General features: G+C 37.6%; 2 protein-coding genes across 8 annotated transcripts in view; both read left to right on the top strand.

Annotated features, from left to right (window-relative positions):
• Positions 1 to 6774, top strand: part of anos1b (anosmin 1b) — a 49084-nt gene extending 42310 nt beyond the window's left edge. For all 3 annotated transcript variants that reach the window (XM_081606109.1, XM_008415171.3, XM_081606110.1), the window contains 7 exons: positions 681 to 819; positions 2807 to 3037; positions 3127 to 3221; positions 4511 to 4673; positions 4867 to 5099; positions 5525 to 5668; positions 5912 to 6774. In XM_081606109.1, the coding sequence (XP_081462235.1) occupies positions 681 to 819; positions 2807 to 3037; positions 3127 to 3221; positions 4511 to 4673; positions 4867 to 5099; positions 5525 to 5665 (1002 nt within the window). In that variant the 3' untranslated portion in view covers positions 5666 to 5668; positions 5912 to 6774. The remainder of the gene's footprint in view (positions 1 to 680; positions 820 to 2806; positions 3038 to 3126; positions 3222 to 4510; positions 4674 to 4866; positions 5100 to 5524; positions 5669 to 5911) is intronic.
• Positions 6775 to 7586: 812 nt separating this feature from the next.
• Positions 7587 to 19852, top strand: LOC103468251 (uncharacterized). Of its 5 annotated transcripts, XR_014087231.1 has the most exons (12): positions 7587 to 7742; positions 9578 to 11339; positions 13309 to 13414; positions 13699 to 13761; positions 14889 to 15036; positions 15176 to 15223; positions 15587 to 15664; positions 16007 to 16144; positions 16766 to 16849; positions 17075 to 17125; positions 17251 to 17718; positions 18132 to 19852. XR_014087231.1 is itself a non-coding variant. In XM_081606106.1 (11 exons), the coding sequence occupies exons 2-11, from the start codon at positions 9788 to 9790 to the stop codon at positions 17359 to 17361; spliced, it is 2379 nt and encodes a 792-aa protein (XP_081462232.1). In that variant the 5' UTR covers positions 7587 to 7742; positions 9578 to 9787; the 3' UTR covers positions 17362 to 19852. The 5 variants fall into 5 exon arrangements, 4 of the variants coding, with proteins under 4 accessions (XP_081462232.1, XP_008413394.1, XP_081462233.1 ...); XM_081606106.1 differs by having other exon boundaries at positions 17251 to 19852; XM_081606107.1 differs by having other exon boundaries at positions 7601 to 7737; positions 17251 to 19852.
• The last annotated feature ends 1102 nt before the right edge of the window (positions 19853 to 20954 follow it).

The raw sequence follows: 20954 nt of genomic DNA, 5'->3' as shown, positions 1-20954 counted from the left end.
ACCACCACTTCCTTGTATAAGATGTGTTGCAATCTTGAAAACATATTTGATAGATATTTTTTTTTGCTTTAATTTTTTTAATTTTTGCAGAATTTGAGGGAAATTTGGTTTTAAATGTAATGTTTAAACGGGGGACTTCACATGCAATGATTACATGTGGCAACGAAAAAAACCCCGTCTGTCTAAGCTTTTAACATATTTCTTGTATAATGTCCATTGAGATTATGGGCTGAAACAGAAATCTTGGCTTTTGCTGCTTAATTTTACAATTCATGCGCATTCACATTTGCAGCTGGACAAGCCATATGTTTTGTCTATCTTGAGTGTAGTGAAATGTTTCTGCGTTTGACTTATTTTCATGCTTCTCTCTCCCATGTTAACACACATGTAAAAACTCCCAAACTTGTCCTCAAGCATGTCTTTGTTGTGACTCGATCAGATACGCACAGAAAAATTACGATTAATGACTAAAAGCCTGTTAATTAGCTGTCAGTCAAACAGCAAGCTAATACAGAACAGATTTGGCCTGTTGCTCACAAATAAGACAGACAATTCTCAGAATGATAATAACAGTGTTGTTATTGGCAAGGAGGTGCTTGAGGTCTGGTCTGGACAACAGATCCAAAAAAAAAAAGAACCTGCTTCTTTAAGCTGTGTTTCCTTGTTTCAATATGTTACAGGCGCAAACCGAGCTGTGGCTGCAGGGACTACTGCCTGCCTCTCCCTATGTCCTGTCTGTCCAGACGGTGGCCTACTGGGGACAAAAGAGGCTGAAGAGTCACAGAGCTCAGCTTTTTTTCACAACTATCATTCATGAAGGTAAAGGAAAGTTATTAACTTTCCCTCAAACTGGGGCTTAGCAGTCAAGTAGATCATTTTTATTCAGATTTCTTGAACTTTTCCACAATATGTCCTATGACCTGCAAACATCACTGCATCTTATTGGGGCTTTACTGATGGAACAACACAAATTTGTACATTGTTGTGAGATATAAGAAAAAAAAGGTACAAATTTCACAGTTTTTTGAACAAATCGAAACCTAAATGGTTTGACTTGCATTTGTAATGGACATCCATTACTTTAATACTTTTAAATAAAAGGCAGTTCAGACAATTGTCTTCAGCAGCTGTATAATTGGAGTCCACCTGTGTGTAATTTAATTGTTTGTATCCAACTGTCTTTTGAAGGCCTGGTGTGTTTATGTCAGAACAAATAGCATCCTAAAGGAACACAGACGAGACAGAAAATGTTAGCGATATTTAAAGGGTTAGGTTCTAAAAAAATAATTCAAGTTTTTAACGCCTCACAAAACAATCATCTGAAATGACAGGAATATGGCTCAACTGAAAACTGAGAAAGTTACGGCTACTTAAATTAACAGCTCAGACAAGGAGAGCTCTACAAAGAGACGCAACCAAGAGTTCCATGGCTACTCTAGAGGGGCTGCAGAGGTGTGCAGCTCAGGTGGGAGAATCTGTTGACAGGACAGCTATTGGTCATGCATTCTATAAATAATTGGGCCTTTATTGAAAGGTGCTAATAAAATAAGTATTAGCATACCTTCAGCTTAACATAGCATTATCTCTGGTCAGATGATAGAACATTTTCTATAAAGGTTTTATATATATATATATATATATATTTTTTTTTTCATTTAAAAAATAGTAACAATAGCTTTTAAGTTGTAGGAGTATTTTATTATTTTTTTTACAAGTTTACAAATTTGTTTATTGATCCAAAGGCTGGGTAACACTTGGAACTCTAAATAGGTTTATCTTAGCTCAATGTTGGCTTAGATCAAACCATGCGCATGTATTGAGAATACTTTTGTAAAACACAATATATACATTTCCTCCTTAAATGTAAGTGTGAACGGTAACTAATGAAAAGGTTTTGTTTTGTTTTTTTCTCACATACCTTCACCTATAAGCATCACCATCATGTAACCCAAATTATAATTATCACATACTTAATTTGAACACATGTTTAACCTGTCATGACATCAGCATACTCGTGATTTAAGGCAGTCCCCTGAACTCACTAGTTTGCCAAGGTATACATTATTGAATTAATGATTTTCCTGTTGGTTCAGAGCTGCTGCGTTTTGCTGACTGTCAGCATGTTCTTTGTTCAGGCAGCTGCAGTGTTGAAATGCACAGAAACACGGAGTGCAGGGAAAATAAGCCAAACTTTATGATGGTCCAAGCAACAGCAGTGTTTATTGTTGACCTGTTGGGCAGCCCAGCTGAGAGTTAAAGCCAGCTGCAACTTAAGTATCAAACCACGTACCAGCATTTTTACATGGAACCTACTGCTATTTATAATCCAGTTGTGTTTGCAACAGATACACTCCATGTACCTGCCTAGTACGCCGTGCTAATGAGGGTCGCTTAAAGCCAATCAGTATCGCTAGATTAACAGAAGGTGTAATGAAACCGCTCTCCTTTTACAGTTTTGTTCTGTTTCTCGAATAAATCTCTTATGAATTCCATGTGCTGTTTAGCAGGTTTCATACTTTGAAAGCCAACATTTTATTTCTTTATGGTGTTCTGTATTTTTCTCATACATACTTTCTCCAATTGTTTTTGAAGAAAGTAATAAACATTTTTTCTCTCTCTCATTATTCTGACATTTTGCTAATAAAAATAATTTAGTAACCATAACTGACCTCCAAACCGGAAAACTTTGGACTGATTTAATTTGAAACAACAATAAAATAAAGGTTATGCGTCTGTTATAAAGTAAATGTGTCTCTGTTCAGTTCAGCAAACTGAAACTTTAAAAACTATTTCTACTATTTCAAAGGTGAAGATTTCTCCAACGAGCTCCCCTTGTCCTCGTCATCCTTGTCCCTGCCCTCCTCTCCCTCTCAAGCATCCTCCTCACCTTCCTCTCATAAACCTCCTGAGTCTTCCCGTCTGGCTCACGTGGATATGCTTCCAAACCCCTCTGAAAATTTGCGACTGGAGGTCGCTGCCCCTCATTTTCACCACAGTCAGCTGCAGGTGAAGGTGTTCTGGAAGTGGTCTCATCATGGTGAGTCGGCGTGAAGCAGTGAACTGAAAAAATTTACCTTGGTTTGAACTGAGAACCCATTTCTTTATGTACTTTTTTCTATGTTGCAGCAAGGCAGAGACACAGAGGTCCTTACATTCTCAGGTGGCATCCACATACCTGCACTACAAATGTCACAAGCCCAGACAGAACAACAACAGTGGAGGTATACATTGTTTCTGCATAAAGTGGTGTATAGATTTTTCTTATTTTTGCTTTAAAATCCTGTCTGTACCATATGCTTTGACTTCTTGTTGCAGGGGTAAAGCAACGTGATTTTAAAGTAGCAAACAAAAAGCTTTGTGCTGAAATAAAACAGAAAAATGTGTGCAGAATTATTGAAGTTGCTGGCATTACATTGAGGTTTGTTACACCAACAAACCCCAATGAATTTTATTACAATTCCAGATTATAGACAAACACTAAGTATCACATAATGATGAAGTAGAAGGAGAATAATAGAAGGCTTTTGATAACCATCAGTGTTTATGTGTGCCACAGATTCTCAATTGAATTTATACATTTTAACACATGTAATTGAATTATAGCTCTAACTGTATGTCTAGTACCCTGCTGCATGCCACCACTGCCACTGTGGGAATCATGTGTTTAGAGGGATGTGTTATGTTAGTTTTCCACCACACAGTGTTTTGCATGTTGGCCAAAAAATCTAGTTTTGGTCCAATCAGACCAGACCACCTTCTTTCATATGTTTGCCATGACACTTACTATGGCTTTCCTTCAACAATGGCTTTCTTCTTTTCACTCTTTCAAAAGAATAAAGTTTGTGATGAATAGCTGTCCAGAGTTATAATATGCCATGTTATGCTGTACTTTCAGAAAATGAATTGAAAAGTTCTCTGTGAGATATTCAAAGCTATTGTTACTTCATGAAGATTTTTATTCACTTATGTTCTCTAACGTTTCATTCCACCTTACAATGTTGTGCTACTTTATGTTGCTTTACTATGCAGAATTCCAATAAAATACAATGGGGTTTCGTGTAACAGTTCAGTATGTATGCCTTTGCAAGGCAGTCTAAGGGTTAAACTTCACAAGTCTTATAAGCTGTTATAAAGTATGTTGGTTGTTCATTTTTGCTCAAAACTAGACTCCCTCCATTGAGCCAACGTTGAGCCAGAGGCGTAACATTTCATCCAAGACATGTCATATAAAACTGCTGTGTGCAATTTGCTGAGTTTACAGAACAAAATTCCAGGATTTCTTAAACAGTTACAACATTTGTTGCCATGTGAATTTGCCAGAGTGTGTCGAAAGTGTTTATTTTATATTGGAGTGAACATGTGCTTTGCAGTAGACAGGTGCTGAGACAGTAAGTAGCGAAGATATGAAGGATTTCAAGCATCTTTGGGAAATGAGTTTTAATAAAAGTTGTTGATACATGCTAAACAATGATGATTTTTTTAATGACATTCTTCTCCCCTTTTTTTGCAGGGTACTCATCACACTATCAAAGGTCTGCAATTTTCATGCAAGTACAGGGTCTCAGTGGCAATGGTGGCAGATCCAGGAGCAGAGGCTGTTGCTTGGGTTACAACCCCAACTTGCTCATCCATTAGGGTCAGAGGAGACAAAGCCTTGCCTTGCAACAAACAGGGTAAGAAAAGCTGAGTACAGATGCACAGATGTACCACTGACCTTTTATTTTATGGTTAAACTAAGTAATCAAGAGTTGAATGTAGAGATGATATTAAATATTTGTGATAATAATTCTTCAATTGCTGAGAACTAATTTAAACCAGTGTAATGAAGACAAACTGAAGAAATGTTACCTTCTTTTTTTGTATCAGAGCGCCCTCTGGCAGGGAGAAAGGTGGTACTGCGTCCAGAACGGCTGACTGCAGACTTTCAACAAGTTAATGGCAGCTTGCTCACAACGTTTCAGTGGAGGATGTCACATCATGCAATGGACTCAGCAGCTGTTGAGGGCTTCCAGTTTACATGGAGTCTACAATCTGAGCTCAGTCCCACAACAGGAAGGCATGAAGATGCTCCTATCTCCCAGACACAAACAATTGCATCGGTAAGGCAAGGAAAGACAAGCTTATTTATGTGAAACAATTCATAATGTAAGGTGTTTTACAAGACAGCAAAGGGAAAACATAAGCACAAAATTATAAGCACAAAATCATTACATAAAAAGATTAAAGAACATGTTAAAGTGGAAATATTAAAGTGTCGAGAAACAAATGTTTCAAATAGTTCATTTGTCAGAAGCTGAAGTGAACAAATAATGTTTCCAGCCCTGATTTAAAATAACCAACCAGTGGTTCTATTCCAAAGAAACAATAAATACAAGTTGGGACATTTACATTAACACAAGGTTAAGTAAGGTCTTAGCATTAATCATTTCTCTATATCCAAGATTTACCTTTAACATTTTATGTTGTTTTTTTATGCATTAAACTTCAGCATCTATTGAGTATTTTTTTGTTTTACTCCATACAGTCTGAACGTTTCATCACCATTGATAGACTCCAGGCTGACAGCATGTACCGGGTGCAGCTCCAGGTGCTAACTGCAGGTGGCAGGACTGGAGCTGCTGTCTCAAAGACTATACACACTCCAACAATTAACGCCACACTTTGATAGGTAGTAGCATTTCTTCTTTGAGCAACATGTATCTCTGCATGTATTTTAGATTCATGTGTATTTTTTTATTATTATGCACACTGTGGGTGACATTGGGTCTGCTGCAGATGCAATTTTTGTCTGTTTTCCAATTTTATTTTGATAGTGTTGCTTTCGGTAGTGAAAGTGCTTTAGAAATTGATGATACCTAATGTTTATGTCAAGGATGTGTTGCTTTTTTAACATGTTATCTATTTTCTCTAGGTGACAACCACAAATCGGCTACTGTCTGCTACACCATAGTCATCTTTTCCAACATCCACTTTTCTACTTTCTTACTCATACCACGGGATCTTGATTGCAGAAAGCATGTCCAAAACATGTTTCATTAGTAAAATAAATAATTCACATAAAACGTACTTCCTGCTTTCAACTGCCTTTCACTATAAACTAATGCCAAACATAATAAAGATTAAGAGTTTGAACTAAATTGAAACACGGAAATTACCTTCATCTTTTGGTGGGTTTTTCAGTTTTTTGGGAAGAAAAATAAACTCACTGTACCTGTATGTGGAGCCAATTTTTACAGTACGGGTTCTCTTTTCCAGCTTAAAATGTTTTTTGTGTGTGTTTTTTTTAATTGATACAGCTTTTTAAAATGCTTCCTCGCAATGTAACAAATATCTGCTTTTGTCTGGTGTTTATATTAGACTGATAACTATGACAACCTTACATCATTCAAGCCACAAGAACTTGTAAATAAACTTTGTTTCCTGATAGTTTTTTTTATCCTGTTAGTAGAGAAAAATATAGCACTGACTTTATGTAAAAATAGCAATGTATAGCAACAGCATCATCTTTTTTTTGGAAATATCTCAATGCAAGCTCAAATATATTATTTTATTTTTTACTTTATTACTTTTATACATTTTGCCGCAAAAGTTATATTTTTTGAAAAGGCAGGGAACAGCCAGCGTCATTCAACCTGTAATTACCATGTCAATATTTTTCCCTTGTTAACGTTCAAATATTCAGAATTTGCTTGTTATTCCTTTACTTTTTGACTGAGTCTTATTTATTGTTTTCTTGTCCAGTTTGTTTTGTAATTAAAATTTATCAACACTCAATATCTGTTGTGGTGACTACTTGTTGATATATTTCGTATAGACAAGGCAAAATATAGACCACTGTAGGTCACAATATATTATTAATATATTTATATATTTTTAATACAATTTAAGTATTAGGTGTTTTTAATGGTAAAATTAAAATATGACTCAATTTTTATTGCGTTATTGAAATGTAATAGTTAAAGCTAAAACATTTGTTTATATAATGCATCACATTCAAACAACAATCAGTGTTTCCTATGTGGCTCAAAGCCGCTGCCATCTACTGGGCAGTCAGTAAAGCGTTAACCTTCGTTAGAGCCCAACGTCTGAACAGCGCCCCCTGGAGTCAAAATATTCCTGGAATATTTTGGCATTACTTTTTCTACAGTATGAGATTCTTAGAGAGTTAGTTTTGAATACATTCATTGAATAGTATAATTATTAAAATGTTAATTATTAATTTGATGAACAAAACATCAATCAATTAACAAAACAGCGGACAGAATACTGAGGTAAATTGTGAAATTATCAATAAAGTACCTTAAAACTGCTGCCAAAACTTGAAAAGTTTTGTAACATACAGAGAAGATGCCGAGTTAAAAACATTTTCATAGGTAAAAAAGAAAGAAAAAGAAATAGGGTGTTGTGCCAAAAAATGAATCCTTTCTGTTAGAGCCACCCAGTCACAACTAACATTTAAAGACAGTTTTCCTTTTTTTCATTAAGCTGTTATTTACATAATTAAAACAAGATTTGAATCTACATTTTACTGCGAATATATACAACTCCACAGCTCCACCAGATTTCCTAAAAGCTGGTAGTTATTCAGTTAGGAGGGGGGCGTTTTTCGACACAACACCGGACGTCGGTAAAGTTGAGGAGACGAGGCCGACGTCATGACGCAATGAAGGGGCGACGAAAGCTCGGATTGTTTCTCCAAATCGTGGCCAGACGGAACCCAGGTTGATATTTTTACAGGCAAGGTGGTGTTTAACGACGTCTATTTTGAATTTATGCTTTGGTTTTGACTTGTGCAAACGTTTACTTCCCTGAATCTGGAGGCGTAGCTTCTTCACGTTCATACGCATTCGCACTTCCCTCTGAAAATGGAGGAAATTGCCGCTTTGTGTTTTGTCTGCAGCTAGCCGAGTCAGCTAGCTTCAGGGAAATGGGAAAACTTATGCAAAACTTTGTGAAACGTTACACTTCAGTTCAATAATTAACTTGTTGATAGTTGGTGCAGTTTATTAAACGTGAATTTGCTCCATTAGTCTGGTGCAACATGTTGGATAATCTTAATTAAGGCGGTAGTGTTAATTATCTTCTTTATAGGAATTGTTAGTTTCTGCCGTCATTCATAGAGATGCTAAAGACTAGTGAGCTCAAGAATCAAACATGCCAAATACTGAAACTGTTGCTATTTTGCTCATATTTTTTTCTAACTGCAGCTGTCATTTCAAACATTATTCGTATGTTATAATTTTGTTTTTGTACATCAAAACGTGAAGTTTAGCATTGAAATAACCATAGCACCAGGATGTTATTGAATGTGCATTTATTGAAATGGCATAAAGTGATGTATTTTTTAATTCTGCCATTATGACTCACTTCTAATAGAAAATTATTTTACACATGACCAATGAAAATAAAATTCAAAATGATTTATTCCAGAAAAAAAAAAAATGTTGCTGTTGCTATTTTAATCCAACTATCCAAAGTGTGGTGGATAGTGATGCTGTGGACAGGAAGGATCTGCAGTAGCAGGCACTCTTACAACAAATCTAAAGAACCCTCTGACTGAAAACTGTTGCTGTTTGTCTGTCATGATATGTTAACAGCTCAAATTTCAGGCAGCATAGATGATATTTCACAACATGTCCTGAATTGCATCATCAGCTGTTGGCAAGCACTGCTTATCCACCTTATTTGCTTTTGATGTGCATTTTGCTGCGCTTCCTTAAATCTCTGTCCAGTTCTATGGTTGGGAAGATGAGCAGAGAGACATCAGATTTGTGAATATGATTATTTCCCATTGTTATTGATGGAAGAGATGGTTTGAACATGGCTCCTCCTCGCCACACTTCGGTTTTGCTCTTCAGCCTTGAAGCCTCTTTTTCAACTCCTCTGGGATTTAGGGGTCATAGTTCAGGTGTTATTTGAGCTCCTGAGATGCTAACTGATCAACTCCATGTTGTCGTGATTAACAGCTGCCCAAAAGTAAAAAAAAAGATCAACAACTTTTCTTTCTGCCCATCCAAAACCAGAATGAATAATCACCCCAAAAAAGCAACTCCTTAACCAAAAAAGTTATTTTCAGAAACCTACAAAAGAACAAATTAGAACTAACATAACAGAGCTGCCACATGCAATTCTAGAGGGAAAAACCCCCAAAATTAACACAGAAAGTCGACGTTGTGTTCTTTCTGGGGAATACACTATGTAGAAAAAGAATAAAGGGTTTTCTAACATTCAAAATAAAGAATGTGTTGCTATGAGGCTTTGCAACAAAAGTAACGGTTAGTAATTCACAGAGGAGCTAAATTATCCAAGTTGGAGATCAATAGCATGTCATATGCCTTTACCTAACAGGTAAAATGTACTTTACAAGTGGAAGTAATATCTTGTATATTTTGACATCACTAAAATATCAGGAATAAATTAGTGTTTATAAAAATCTGTGAACTGATCTGAGCACAATGGTGTCATTTTGTACAAGTGCTGTTTATGTTTGTGTATCTGTCATAAAAACTGAGTTTAACTGCTAACTGGGTAATTTTTTTTGTCTAATTATTTTCTTATTTCATTTCACTCCTTTTAGGAGGCAGTGCTGCTGTGACCCCGGAGAGCCGTCTCATCTTGATTCCTGTTGTCGAAATTATTTTGTCCACTAATGTATGGAGGAAAGTGTGAGATGTAAACGTTGGAGCTATCCACTTTATTTGTAAGCAAGCAAGCTGAAAGGGAGGAGACGGTAGCAGTGCATAGAGAGAGCATTGGGGATGGGGTTAAAGAGCCAAAGGCGGACGTCATGGTTCACAGCAGCTCTACTTCCCCAATGACAACACCATCTGCCTCGCTTCACCTGACTGTTTGTTCTAAAGCACCTCTTTCGGTGTCGTGTCCCAGAGGTGCTACAGAACAGGACCTAAGCCAAACCTCCACAGACCCAACTTCCCATTCAGAACTACCACAGCCTCTTACTCAGACTCCTGCTGAGCCTCATCACCATGTTGCTACCGCAACAAGAGCGTTGAGCACCAAGTCAAGTTCGGCATCCAGCAGCCCCAACACACCCGCAGCAATCTCTGCTCAGGACCAACTCAATGGCCGTAGATCAGGCAGGAAAAGGACTCCTAAGGCCTGTGATTGTTGTGGCCCCAACAGTAGGGGACACAATGTGGAAACTCCAGGCAGAGGCAGGGGACATGGAAGGGGAAGAGGTAGAGGTAGAGGGAGGGGAGCAAGCAGAGACTTTGGTGACACCCCTGCAAGAAAGCCACTGCAGTTGACAGGAGTGAGGAACATTAATTTAAGTGGAGAAAATATACAGGAATCAGAAGATGAAGACGATAGACTGGGGAATTTTCAGAGCTTTGATACACAGTCACAAAGCCCTGCCACCAAGGCGGTTCCACCAATAACACAAGATGGACCAAAAAATAACTGTGCTGCTCAAACAAATGGAGCTGCGCTGAAAATGGAAGACATCTTGATGGCACCGTCAGGTTTTGCTGTTGCAGTACACGAGGAAAGTGTTGATAAAAAGGATGTGGACCCAACGGTTTTAGGACCAGTACATGAGGAACCGGTAGTGGCCAGAGGTCGAGGTAGGGGAGCAGGAATGGGAAGAGGTCGAGGTAGGGGAGCAGTGACGGCGAGAGGTCGAGGCAGAGGAAGAGGCGTTGACAAAGGTCAAGACAGTGAACAAGAGAAAATGGAAGGTATTCAAATAAGCAGCAAAGTTAAAGATTATGTCACATGTTTGAGAACAGGTGCCTTAGCTGAGTCAGTGCTGGTGGAAGAACCAGAGAAGATGCATGATGTACAGACAGACCACGAACACCAAAAAAACTCTACTTCAGGTAAATTCCCTATTGAAAACGGAGAATTGGTACACTTGTCTGACTCGGAGGACGAGATGGAGGAGGATGCCATTATTGTGGCAGAACTTGGCGATGGGGTGCTGACCATCCCACGGAAATCTGCTACAAGGTCTGAGATTTCTGGAGACCTGGACTCTGAGATGCAGGTGGACCAAACGCATGATGGGATAGAGCAGGTTTCTGTACCAGTACCTTTGCCTAATGGAAACGTTGCCTCACAAAGAAACCATGACCTAACGTCCTCACCAGTGGAGGTGAAAATGTCTAGCTCCACTGGGCTTGCCTCGTTATACCCGATAAGTGTTAGTCTGGAGCACTCCTGGGCATTAAGAGACCACAGACTGTACTGTCATCCTTGTTCATGGGTGAAAGACGAAATGGATGACATGTTGCCGAACGACCAGGCAGAAGATAAAATGATGGACACAGATATTCAGAATCAAGAGAGCCTGGAGCAGCTTAAAGACGCTATTCACGGTAAAACACACTTTGTAGTACTCAGTTGGTTATATAAGCTTAATCTTAAGTCGTCAGAATTGGAAGGAACTTCCACCTTGAACTTCAAGTTCAACGAGCGGCACCTTCAGTTTTTGTAAAATCAACAGCTCCTTGCATTTTTTGCAGTAGTCCGCAATTTAATTGATTGCGGACTACTGCAATCAATGCAATACTGCAGGTGGTACTTCGCACCTGCAGTATTGCAGGTGGGACTCAGACTTACTTGTTCATTTAATCAGCTTTTTTTTCCATCATCTTTTTTCTTATATCAATAGATTTTGAAAGGGGTTAAATAAGGAAGAAAATGATTCTACTAAATTCCTTACAAATATTTCTAAAGTAGAGCCACGAAATCCTGGATCCTGGAGGGACTGTCTGATATCGTAAATTGTTTTGATTCCAACAAAAACTGAAGATTGTCCAGATTGTTGTGCCAAAGCATATTTCTACCAACCGTTTAACCTTTACTAACAAACAAAAAAGTCCATTAAATTATGTGCGTTTGGTTTATGCAATTTTAAAGTGAAAGTAGTTCAAAGTCTATTTTTCAGGATTTGACCAAAGTTTGTGGAAAAGACTAATATTATACTCTGGTCTTCAGCCAATGGATTGGCCCATCTCTAGCAATAACACAGTGGAAGGGAAATTCAAACAAGGGAATGTTTATGAACTAAATATAGGGATGTTAGTGGAGTCAGTCTCTCCCTCTTAGAGGACGTCATGGCCTCTATACACACACCAATATTCCATTTTAAACAAAAGTAAAACCTATTTTGGAGAAAATACTATTAATCTTCTTTAAATAAGTTGTACGACTTTGCCCAACTACTTGATGAACACAATCTGAAGGCGGCAATAATTCCAAAATTCAGGTTCACTCTTTTATAACATACTATGTTTTTTATCTGGCTCCAGCTCTCATAACTCCTGCATTTTTGCACTCTTATCTATATCACCTGTTGTGCTGCATCTATTTTGTTTATTTCTGTATTAGTGTCAGAGAATATTTGTGTAACCTGGAAATGTAAAATGTCTGTCGAAGCAAAACGTAGACAGTTTGCTGCAGATTAGCAACTTCGGAAGTAAAAATCGCAACACTTTCATATCAATGGATCCTCACAGACTGCTCCACCAGAAGCAGGCGCTCAGATCCTTTTACAGAAGTGCTGTAACAGATCTTTCTCATTTTTACAATATGTCTGCAAAGACAAGCCGCTTTTGAAGCTTAAGAGTTCCTGTTTCTTATGTTCTGCTTCTTTAGCCTAAGTGCTAAATTGGGCCATTTTAATACATTATGTGTGTCCACAGTCCTGAGCTGAAATCCAGTCTTTGCTCTTCGTGTGGCCTTATCTAGCTCCATCATGTAATGCAAAGTATTCTGTTTCATGACATTCCTAAAATATTTATGACCTGACTTGTGTAGCTCTTATAAATACAGGCTTGATATAAACAGCAGATTATATGTAGTTAAGAAATCTGTTTCCATATTCCCTTAATTTCTGATACACAGCTGTTTGTTTTACATAGCTGGAGTGATGAAATTTTGTGAAGTTTTGTAGCCTAACCTGTTACATTTTTATTGCTGCTTTATGGTGGAAACATGCAGCTATTGCAAGAGAAATACACCAGGCTTGTGTTGGATTTCCAGCAACAAAGTTGTTACATATAAAAATCCTAATTAGACTCATTATTCCGACACCTATTTTAAATCTCATCTGTATTTTACTGTTATTAGTAATTATTAGTTTGCTTTCATCTGAATTTTATTTGGCTTTCATCTTTAATTTTTCTTCCTTTCCTATTTTATGTTCAGAAATATGTATTATCTCATGTCTGGTGCTACCAGAATAAACTTACCTCATCTTGCTTGTTAAATCTCAGCATTTATTTTGTTTACTTGTACTGTGGACAGATATGAACAAGCTTCTTATGACTCCTTTTTTTCTAGAGTTTCTGGAGAGCTTCTACATAAAATATGGCAGCTTCATTCCTCTTTCTGAATCTGATGTCCTAGAACACCTGAAAAAGACAAGCAACTCTGATCTCAGCAGCAGGTTAGTAAAAACCACTTAGAGGCATATACACTAGAGGCTAATTTAATCGTTATTGAAAAGAAATTTTGAATTTATCACTGATTTTTATTCCTCTTGATCACATTTTTCTGTAGTTTAGAAAACTCAGGAGTTTATATGTTTAGGAATATGCACACAGTTAAATCCATCTAAAAGTAAGTTGGCCTTTGATAAGTTAGTAACAGGTCTTAAAATCTATCTTGGCAGTACTATTAAATCTCATATATTGTTTGAATTTTTTGTTTCTTGCTGGACTTTTCTGTCAGGCAAAAGTTTGAGTCACACTCAGACATCTTCATCCATGTGACTCCAGGCAGATCAGGCTATGGGTAACTTGCTGCTAATATGCCCTTTCCAGCTCGCTATGTAGCTAGCTAGCTGTCTTTTTTGTGTCTGTCATGGGTAAGGGCAAATTTAACACCAGTTGCCTGGGTGTAGTTTGTAAATTTCTGTTGGGAAACGGGTCTTAAATTCTGTTCATAATGGTCTTAAAAGATCTCTTAAAGTCCTAAATTTGAGTTGGTGAAACCTGCAGAAACTCTTGAGGCCTCAGAGTTTCAAAATAAATTCGATATAATCCATAAGAAAAATCAGCTGGAAATCTTCCATTCAAAATCCAATGGGGCTGCCACACATGTAAGGTTGTTTTTTTCCAAATAGAGAACATGTTGGTGGTCTTAATTATTTTTATGGACTTTTGTCAGAAAAAATAATGCCAGGGGAAAAATATCCAAACCTGCCCTTTTTTACACCCCTGTATGGAAAACATAATTGCCCCTAAACCTACTCACTGCTTGGGCCACCCTCAGCCACATAACTGCAGTCTGTCTGCCATTTGTCATGATTGGCTTGAGTCTTTTGTTGGCCTCTAACACTTCAAAGTCTTCCATTTTCATTTTCAAGGCAGGCAGTCACTTTTTCACACAGCACCATGTAGGTCTGGATTTCCCCCTTTGTAATTTGCACCTTCTTTTAAACACTGTATATTGTTTACTTGTGTCATCTTTGGCTAATATGAACAGAAACACTTCTTCTCACCACACTATAAAAGTTATATATAAAACTATAACCCAATAAATTTTGTTTTGGAGAAAAAAACATGGTGTTCCTTCACAAAAAGGTTATGTTTGTTTGTGCTGCAGCACAGTTAATGTCCTACAGTATAATTGACGTTCAGGCAGCTTCTGTATTATTTGTTTTATTTATATTGCGTGGTTTGGCCTTTATCACGACTGTAAAACTCTTAAATAAATATGTGCAGAGGACTAAGAGTGCTATCATTTTGCCTCTGGATGTAGACGAATCATTTTTGTTGTAAAATATTTTTTTTTCTGTTTAATTTCCAAGGTTGTTTCTTGTATATCAGGAACTGATGTAATGCTTTAAGTGCCATTAACAGAAAAAAATACAAAATAAAAATCTCTTTCTTTGCGTGTCTGCTTCTCATTTGTTTTAGTGAAGTGGACATTAAAGCAGAGATGAGCCGATACAGGGCTGGCCTGGCGTCTGCTCCCGTTGCAGGCTTCATGGTCACGTATAATAAACACAATCTGAGGCTGGAGGACCTCGGCACCCTGGAGGATCAGAACTGGCTCAATGATCAGGTAAAGAAAGACTGGACACTCGTGTCTTATATTCTCTGCAGTATTGTACATGATTATTTATAAATCTTCTGGATTTAAAAATGCTTGATGGAGTATTTTAAAGATATCTTTATCCTGTTCTTTTATTTCTCAAATTCAGATTATTAACATGTATGGAGAACTCATTATGGATGTAGCAGAGCAGAAGGTATGTGTGTATAAAGACCTGCCAGCACATTTCCAAATAAAATATGCTGGTTAATGTGCAGTTACTGTCAGAAATGTACATGATTGTTTTGGGGGATTTAAATGGCGTATTAAGACATAACTGTTGAAGATGCAACATCTAGTTTGTCAGATTCTTTTTTTGGGGGGGCGGGGGGGGGGGGTGCAGGTGAAGTTGTGGGCACATCAGAACATTTCCAAAAAAATCTAAATTTTGAATCCACTTCTTGTTGGAGTTGTATCATCACTAGGATCATTAGAAGTCCAGCAGTTACTTCAAACCTGAACTGAGCCAAGAATTTTCAAATGTTCATTACCCATTTCTTTTTCCTTTTTGACCTTTTAGGTTCACTTTTTCAACAGCTTTTTCTACAAGCAGCTGGTTGCCAAAGGTTATGAGGGTGTGAAGAGATGGACCAAAAAAGTAAGGAAGAAATTACATTCCCAATGGTTGGAGCTTGATGTGTGTCTCCCAGTAAGAGTTTCATCTCTTGTTGCTCCAGGAAAAAAGGTTTTGATTGATGTCGACTTTTTTTTCATTCTGGTTGCACAAGGTCCATAGTCTAAAGTGTGCAAAAAAATTAATATAGCAATAAATCTTCAAACTTTAATTTCTAAATTACATATTAACCATAATCTCTGCAAACTTTCTCTACAGTCAAACTAAAGAGCATTACCCCATGTTTTCTGTTTTCCCTTTTACTTTTACTTTAGTAATGCATCTGTAATAACCTCAACTGTTTTGTTTTTGTTTTTTGTTCTTCAGGTTGACTTGTTCTCCAAATGGTTGTTGTTGATTCCCATCCATTTAGAAATCCACTGGTCTCTCATCGCAATCACAATGGCAACCAAAACCATCAACTACTACGACAGCCAAGGCATTGTCTTCAGACACACCACAAATGTGAGGATATTCTGATTGCAGAATATAATCTGAAATGTTTGCTCTCTGGGAAGAAAAAATAACTTTATCTTTGCTTTTAAGTTTCATACATTATCTTCAATGAGACATTGAAAGTTTATTGAAAATTATCTTTTAAAAATGCATGTAGTGTGAAGCCTATTGACAAAGAATTACTTGATTAAAAAAAAAAACAATCCTCACACTATTATGCCCATATACTTCATGAAAACAGTTAGGAAAAAAAACTCTAAGACTAGCCTTTTTAAATGACCTTTTTCAATTTTTTAGCAATTTTGTCCAAAGTCCCAAGTTTCTCCTGCTGTGCCGTATAAATGTATTTTCCAGACCCAATTTCTAACCTGGTAATTAGATTTGACCCCTGTTCCTGCAGAGGAAACAACAAGGGTAGCAAAAGCCCTTCACCTATCTCTTGAAAAAAGGTTCCTGCAGTGGATAATTTGGTAAAACCCTGCATATTAGCTGCTCTTCACATGATGCCTTGGTGTTTCTGTAAAGATATGAATTCACTCACTTACCTTAACTTGTAGTATTGAAAGTCTGTCTCTGAGCTGTGGAAGAATCTCATTGTCCTATAACTACGTGTGTTTGTGCTGTCCTCAGAACATTATGAAGTATCTTCAGTCTGAAGCCAGAGAGAAAAAGCAGGCAGCTTTCCAGAAGGGCTGGAAGATCGCCATCATCAAGGTAACTTTGACCTCTGACTAAATTTATTGTTCCATCTGTTCAATCTGCTAAAATATTTACATTGCACATGGTAAATGTAAGCAGATTTCTTGTATTTACTCAAAACTTAGTGTCTGCTTAGCACACCAAAGATGGAACATGCATGTAAATAGTTATTTATAGAGACAAACAAAGGCTAGTTCAGGAAAAATTAACAGTCTTTGCATCGCTGACTTGTCCTAACAGGGTATCCCACAGCAAAAAAATGACAGCGACTGTGGCGTTTTTGTCCTTGAGGTAAGATTTTACTCTTGTTTCTGTTTCGCCACCTTTACTTTGTTGAGTAGACGAATCATCTGAGTTCCCTCTTTAATATTTACGGGTCATTTTCCCCCGCACTATTTGTCTTTTCTTTCTGCCAGTACTGCCGCCGTCTCTCTGTGAAGCAGCCGCTGCTGTTCAGCCAGAACAACATGCCTCAAATCCGAAAGAGAATCTACAAGGAGCTCTGCGACCGTCGTCTCAACGACTGAACGGCTGCCTTCACCCGCTGTGTGCTTGGCTGGTCGCACGAGGCTGCCTGTCCTGTTCTTTCACGTGACGTTTTGACTGACTGTCGGGCTACATAAGCTAACACAGCTTGGCCATCTGTATTTTCAGGGAGTCCTTACTGCCATCTGCTTCTGTAATTGACAAGCAGAGCGGTTTTTGCTGACTTCTGGTGACTTTTGGGAGGTGAAAAGTCGGTCTGTATTTAAGCTGATTATTTTCTTCCTTTTTTTTTTTTTTTTTTTTTGCAAACTTGCAAAGAGCTACTGAAGTGGCCCCCTACTGACCCTTGGAAAAAGCCTGAAGTGTCAATATGAGGTGCTGTTTCAGGAATTTACACAGTAAGTTCATTCTGCTTCTTACACTTACCACTCTGAGAGGATTTTATGGCCTAAAAGATCAGAACAAAGTACTGACTTTGACTGAAGTAACTGTTACGCCGACCTGTACCATGTGGATGGACATTTCATCCTAAAACGGAGTGGCCTTGCCTCCCAGAAGTCCATTTTAAACGGAGTTTAACAGTTCATTTTGTGCTGGACTTCACAGCTCTAGTATGTGTTCAGTTAATATGCATATTTTATAACATATTTTAAAATCTAGCATTAGCGATACAGTGGAACAGCTGTTCGCCTAAAACTTGAAGGGTTTAGAGTCGATGTTGTTATTGTGGACTTTAAATTGCACAGATTAATTGAAGTCTGGAATATAAACTGAATGTTCCAATCATATTCTCTTTTTTTCCATCTTACAGGATGATAATGGCTTCAAAACTGGGATCACATTTTTGTTTGGTTTTACTGCAATATATTTCCAAATAAAATTCCAGTTTTTTGAGCACATTACTTTTTTTTTCCTTTTGCTGTTGCCACGTATTTATATAATGTTTTAAATATTTTCCAGCATTTAAGTTAAGCACATTTTACAAGTTCAAGATTCTTTTAGGCAGGTTTGCAAATCATTTTAAGATGTACATCTAACGTTTTTACTGAGCTCCTTAAGGGCTCCTGGTCACACACAGATATGGAAAGCATTTACTCCACCAATAAAGTTCACCTCAGCGACATTGATTAATTTCTACTAACAAAGCTGAATTTTGCAGTTATGTTTACCAGCAGTTCTGCTCAGAAAGATCCATCCATTTCTCATGGGCATGAGTGGATGGAAATGATTAAGTTTTGGTTTTTAATTATATTTTTGAACCATTCTTTGCCTTTTGTGGAATGACCAAAACAATTCCCAATGATTCTTATTAAAAAAAGGAGATTTTGGTGTGCAAGTTTGAATTTTTTCACATATTTGTATGAATGAATTTGGGGCAAAATCATACATACATACCCTGACATAAACACTTAAATGTGGTTAAATGTTTGCACCCATCACCAGGCTTCTGGAATAATTCTGTCTGGATATTTGTACATTTCTTATTCCGTTATTTTTATGGGAGCGACCCGGGTTTAAAGCATAGTCCATGCATTTCCAAAGAGCTGAGATCTGGGCTGTGGCAACGACGTCTGCTTTATCCTGCATTTTTGGCTCCACCTGTTGGGCATTACCTGTTTGTGTTTTTTACCGCCATTGGTTTAATCTTAGGTTTAACTCCTCAACTTGACTGTTTCAAACATTAGTAACTTTGTTGTCTGTCAAAATAAAGTGTTGCTCGTCACTGTTTGCAAACTCTTTTTCTTGGTCAACAATTTCTCAGTCTGGTCAAATAAAAGTCAGTGGAGATTGGGCTGAGGTGGTTCTGATCCAGGAGCTTCCAGTTAATGACTGGCTTGATAGTTGGGTTGGTCATGAACATCCTAATCAATTCCCTCTCATCTGTGTGGGAAAGTTTGTGTCATATAGTTGAAACCTGGTGTTCCTACAGGTCAATGACTTCCAGCTTCCATCAAGATGCACCAAAACTAGTTGTGGTATGAGTTAAGCTTTCTAACACCAAGACTCTGAAAAGCTCAGCTTTACTAACAATTTGTGGCTTATGGCTGGCTGCCAGGTCTGTGCAAAGAAACAAATCCCTTTAAATAAACTCTTCCAATCCATTCAGATTTATCCCAGAAGCTACGAAAAGCCTGTGGCTAAGGTGCAAGGTGCTATGGCTGTTTCAGCCAAATAGTTTCTGTGTATACTTGAGCCCGTTTGTCTCATTTTCACATGTAAGTTAGAGAAGATTTGTGATAAATGTAAACTTGTCCAGCCAAATCTACTTTTAAAAAGTTATTGAAGTTGCTTTCCGGTTGTTAAAGCATGAATGAACAATGGTTTAAATTTATCTTTCAAAGACCAAAATTGGTTTGAAATTCATGCCGAGAATGAGCGCATTTTAAGCTTCTCTCCAGAACTGTGTGTATATTTACGAGCTGTACCTTGATTGACCTCCTGCAATGTTTGCTTGCTTTGGCTAAAACCCCCAATGTTGTATTTTTTCCCAGTTGTTTTTATAGTTGTCATTAAAAGTCCAATTATGCTGGACCATTTGTTGCATCTTTTCTTGTCGTTATGTACAGGTGTTGGTCAAGTGGAAGTCCTCAAATTAAAAGGCATTAGCAGTGGTATAAAATAAGAAGGTGGAAGAATGGACTACTTTTTTTTTTTCAAGAATTCATGCGATTTGTGGGCTTATTTTTAATTTTCCAATGACGCCGCACAAGGAAGTAGTTTTTCACTTTCAGTGTTTGTAATTATTTGTATATAAAAGAAGTACATCTTATCGTTGCTGCATTTAGAAAACATATTTTGTGATTCCTAAACAGGCAAGGTTCAGTCAGAATAAATGTGTCCTGTTTCATCTTTAGCGGGAATAACTACAGGGAGATTCATCTACCCGTCTCTGACATCAGTTAGGATGAGTTGTCTCTTTTCTCAGTTTCAGCTTTGAGCTGTTTGAGGATTTTCTTGCATCCGTAGGATTGAAATGAGATCAACATCTGGGCATCGACTCAGCACAGGACTTTCAATTTAGTCATTTTCAGCCATTACTTGGTGGATTTACTTGCTGCTGTTTGCTGGAAGTTTTCCCCATTCACCCTGACAGAGCTGAGCCAGAGCATTTTATACAGGATTGAGGCCAAAACACTGAGTTTTATGTCCTTTAGTCACTTTTTTTTAACACATTTCGAGCTTCAACACCCCTTGAAGCTCGAAGAAATCAGCAATATCTGATTTCTTCAGCTGTTGCTCTCCACGTTCTTTTCTCATCATAGCATCTATTTTGAGACATTTCTAAAATTGGAGCAGTACAAATGCAATGCATATTTTCTCAGTGTATGTAAATACCTGTGCAGACAGAAATCTCTTTACACTAACAGTAAGTTTTTAAATGGAAAAAGTACAACTGCAATACCTAAAAACTAACAGAAGAGGGAGAACTAAACCAATAATTATTTATTTTCCAGCTTTGCTCTGAATGTTATAAAGACATGGCTGTGGTTAAGGAGCTGGATGAAGATGAAGTGATTTACTGTAGGACACTTCACGGAGGTCTCCTACTAATGTATTAGTGCTTGATTTGTGCCCAGAAGGCTTTCATTTGTCATTGTCAAGAGAAATATTACTTCAGTGCTGCATCCTTCTG

Source organism: Poecilia reticulata, chromosome 4 (genome assembly GCF_904066995.2).
Source record: "Poecilia reticulata chromosome 4, P_reticulata-male-v2, whole genome shotgun sequence".
Classification (NCBI taxonomy): domain Eukaryota; kingdom Metazoa; phylum Chordata; class Actinopteri; order Cyprinodontiformes; family Poeciliidae; genus Poecilia; species Poecilia reticulata.
The sequence above is the reverse complement of the archived record's forward strand: the minus strand, read 5'-3'. Positions and strand labels throughout refer to the sequence as shown.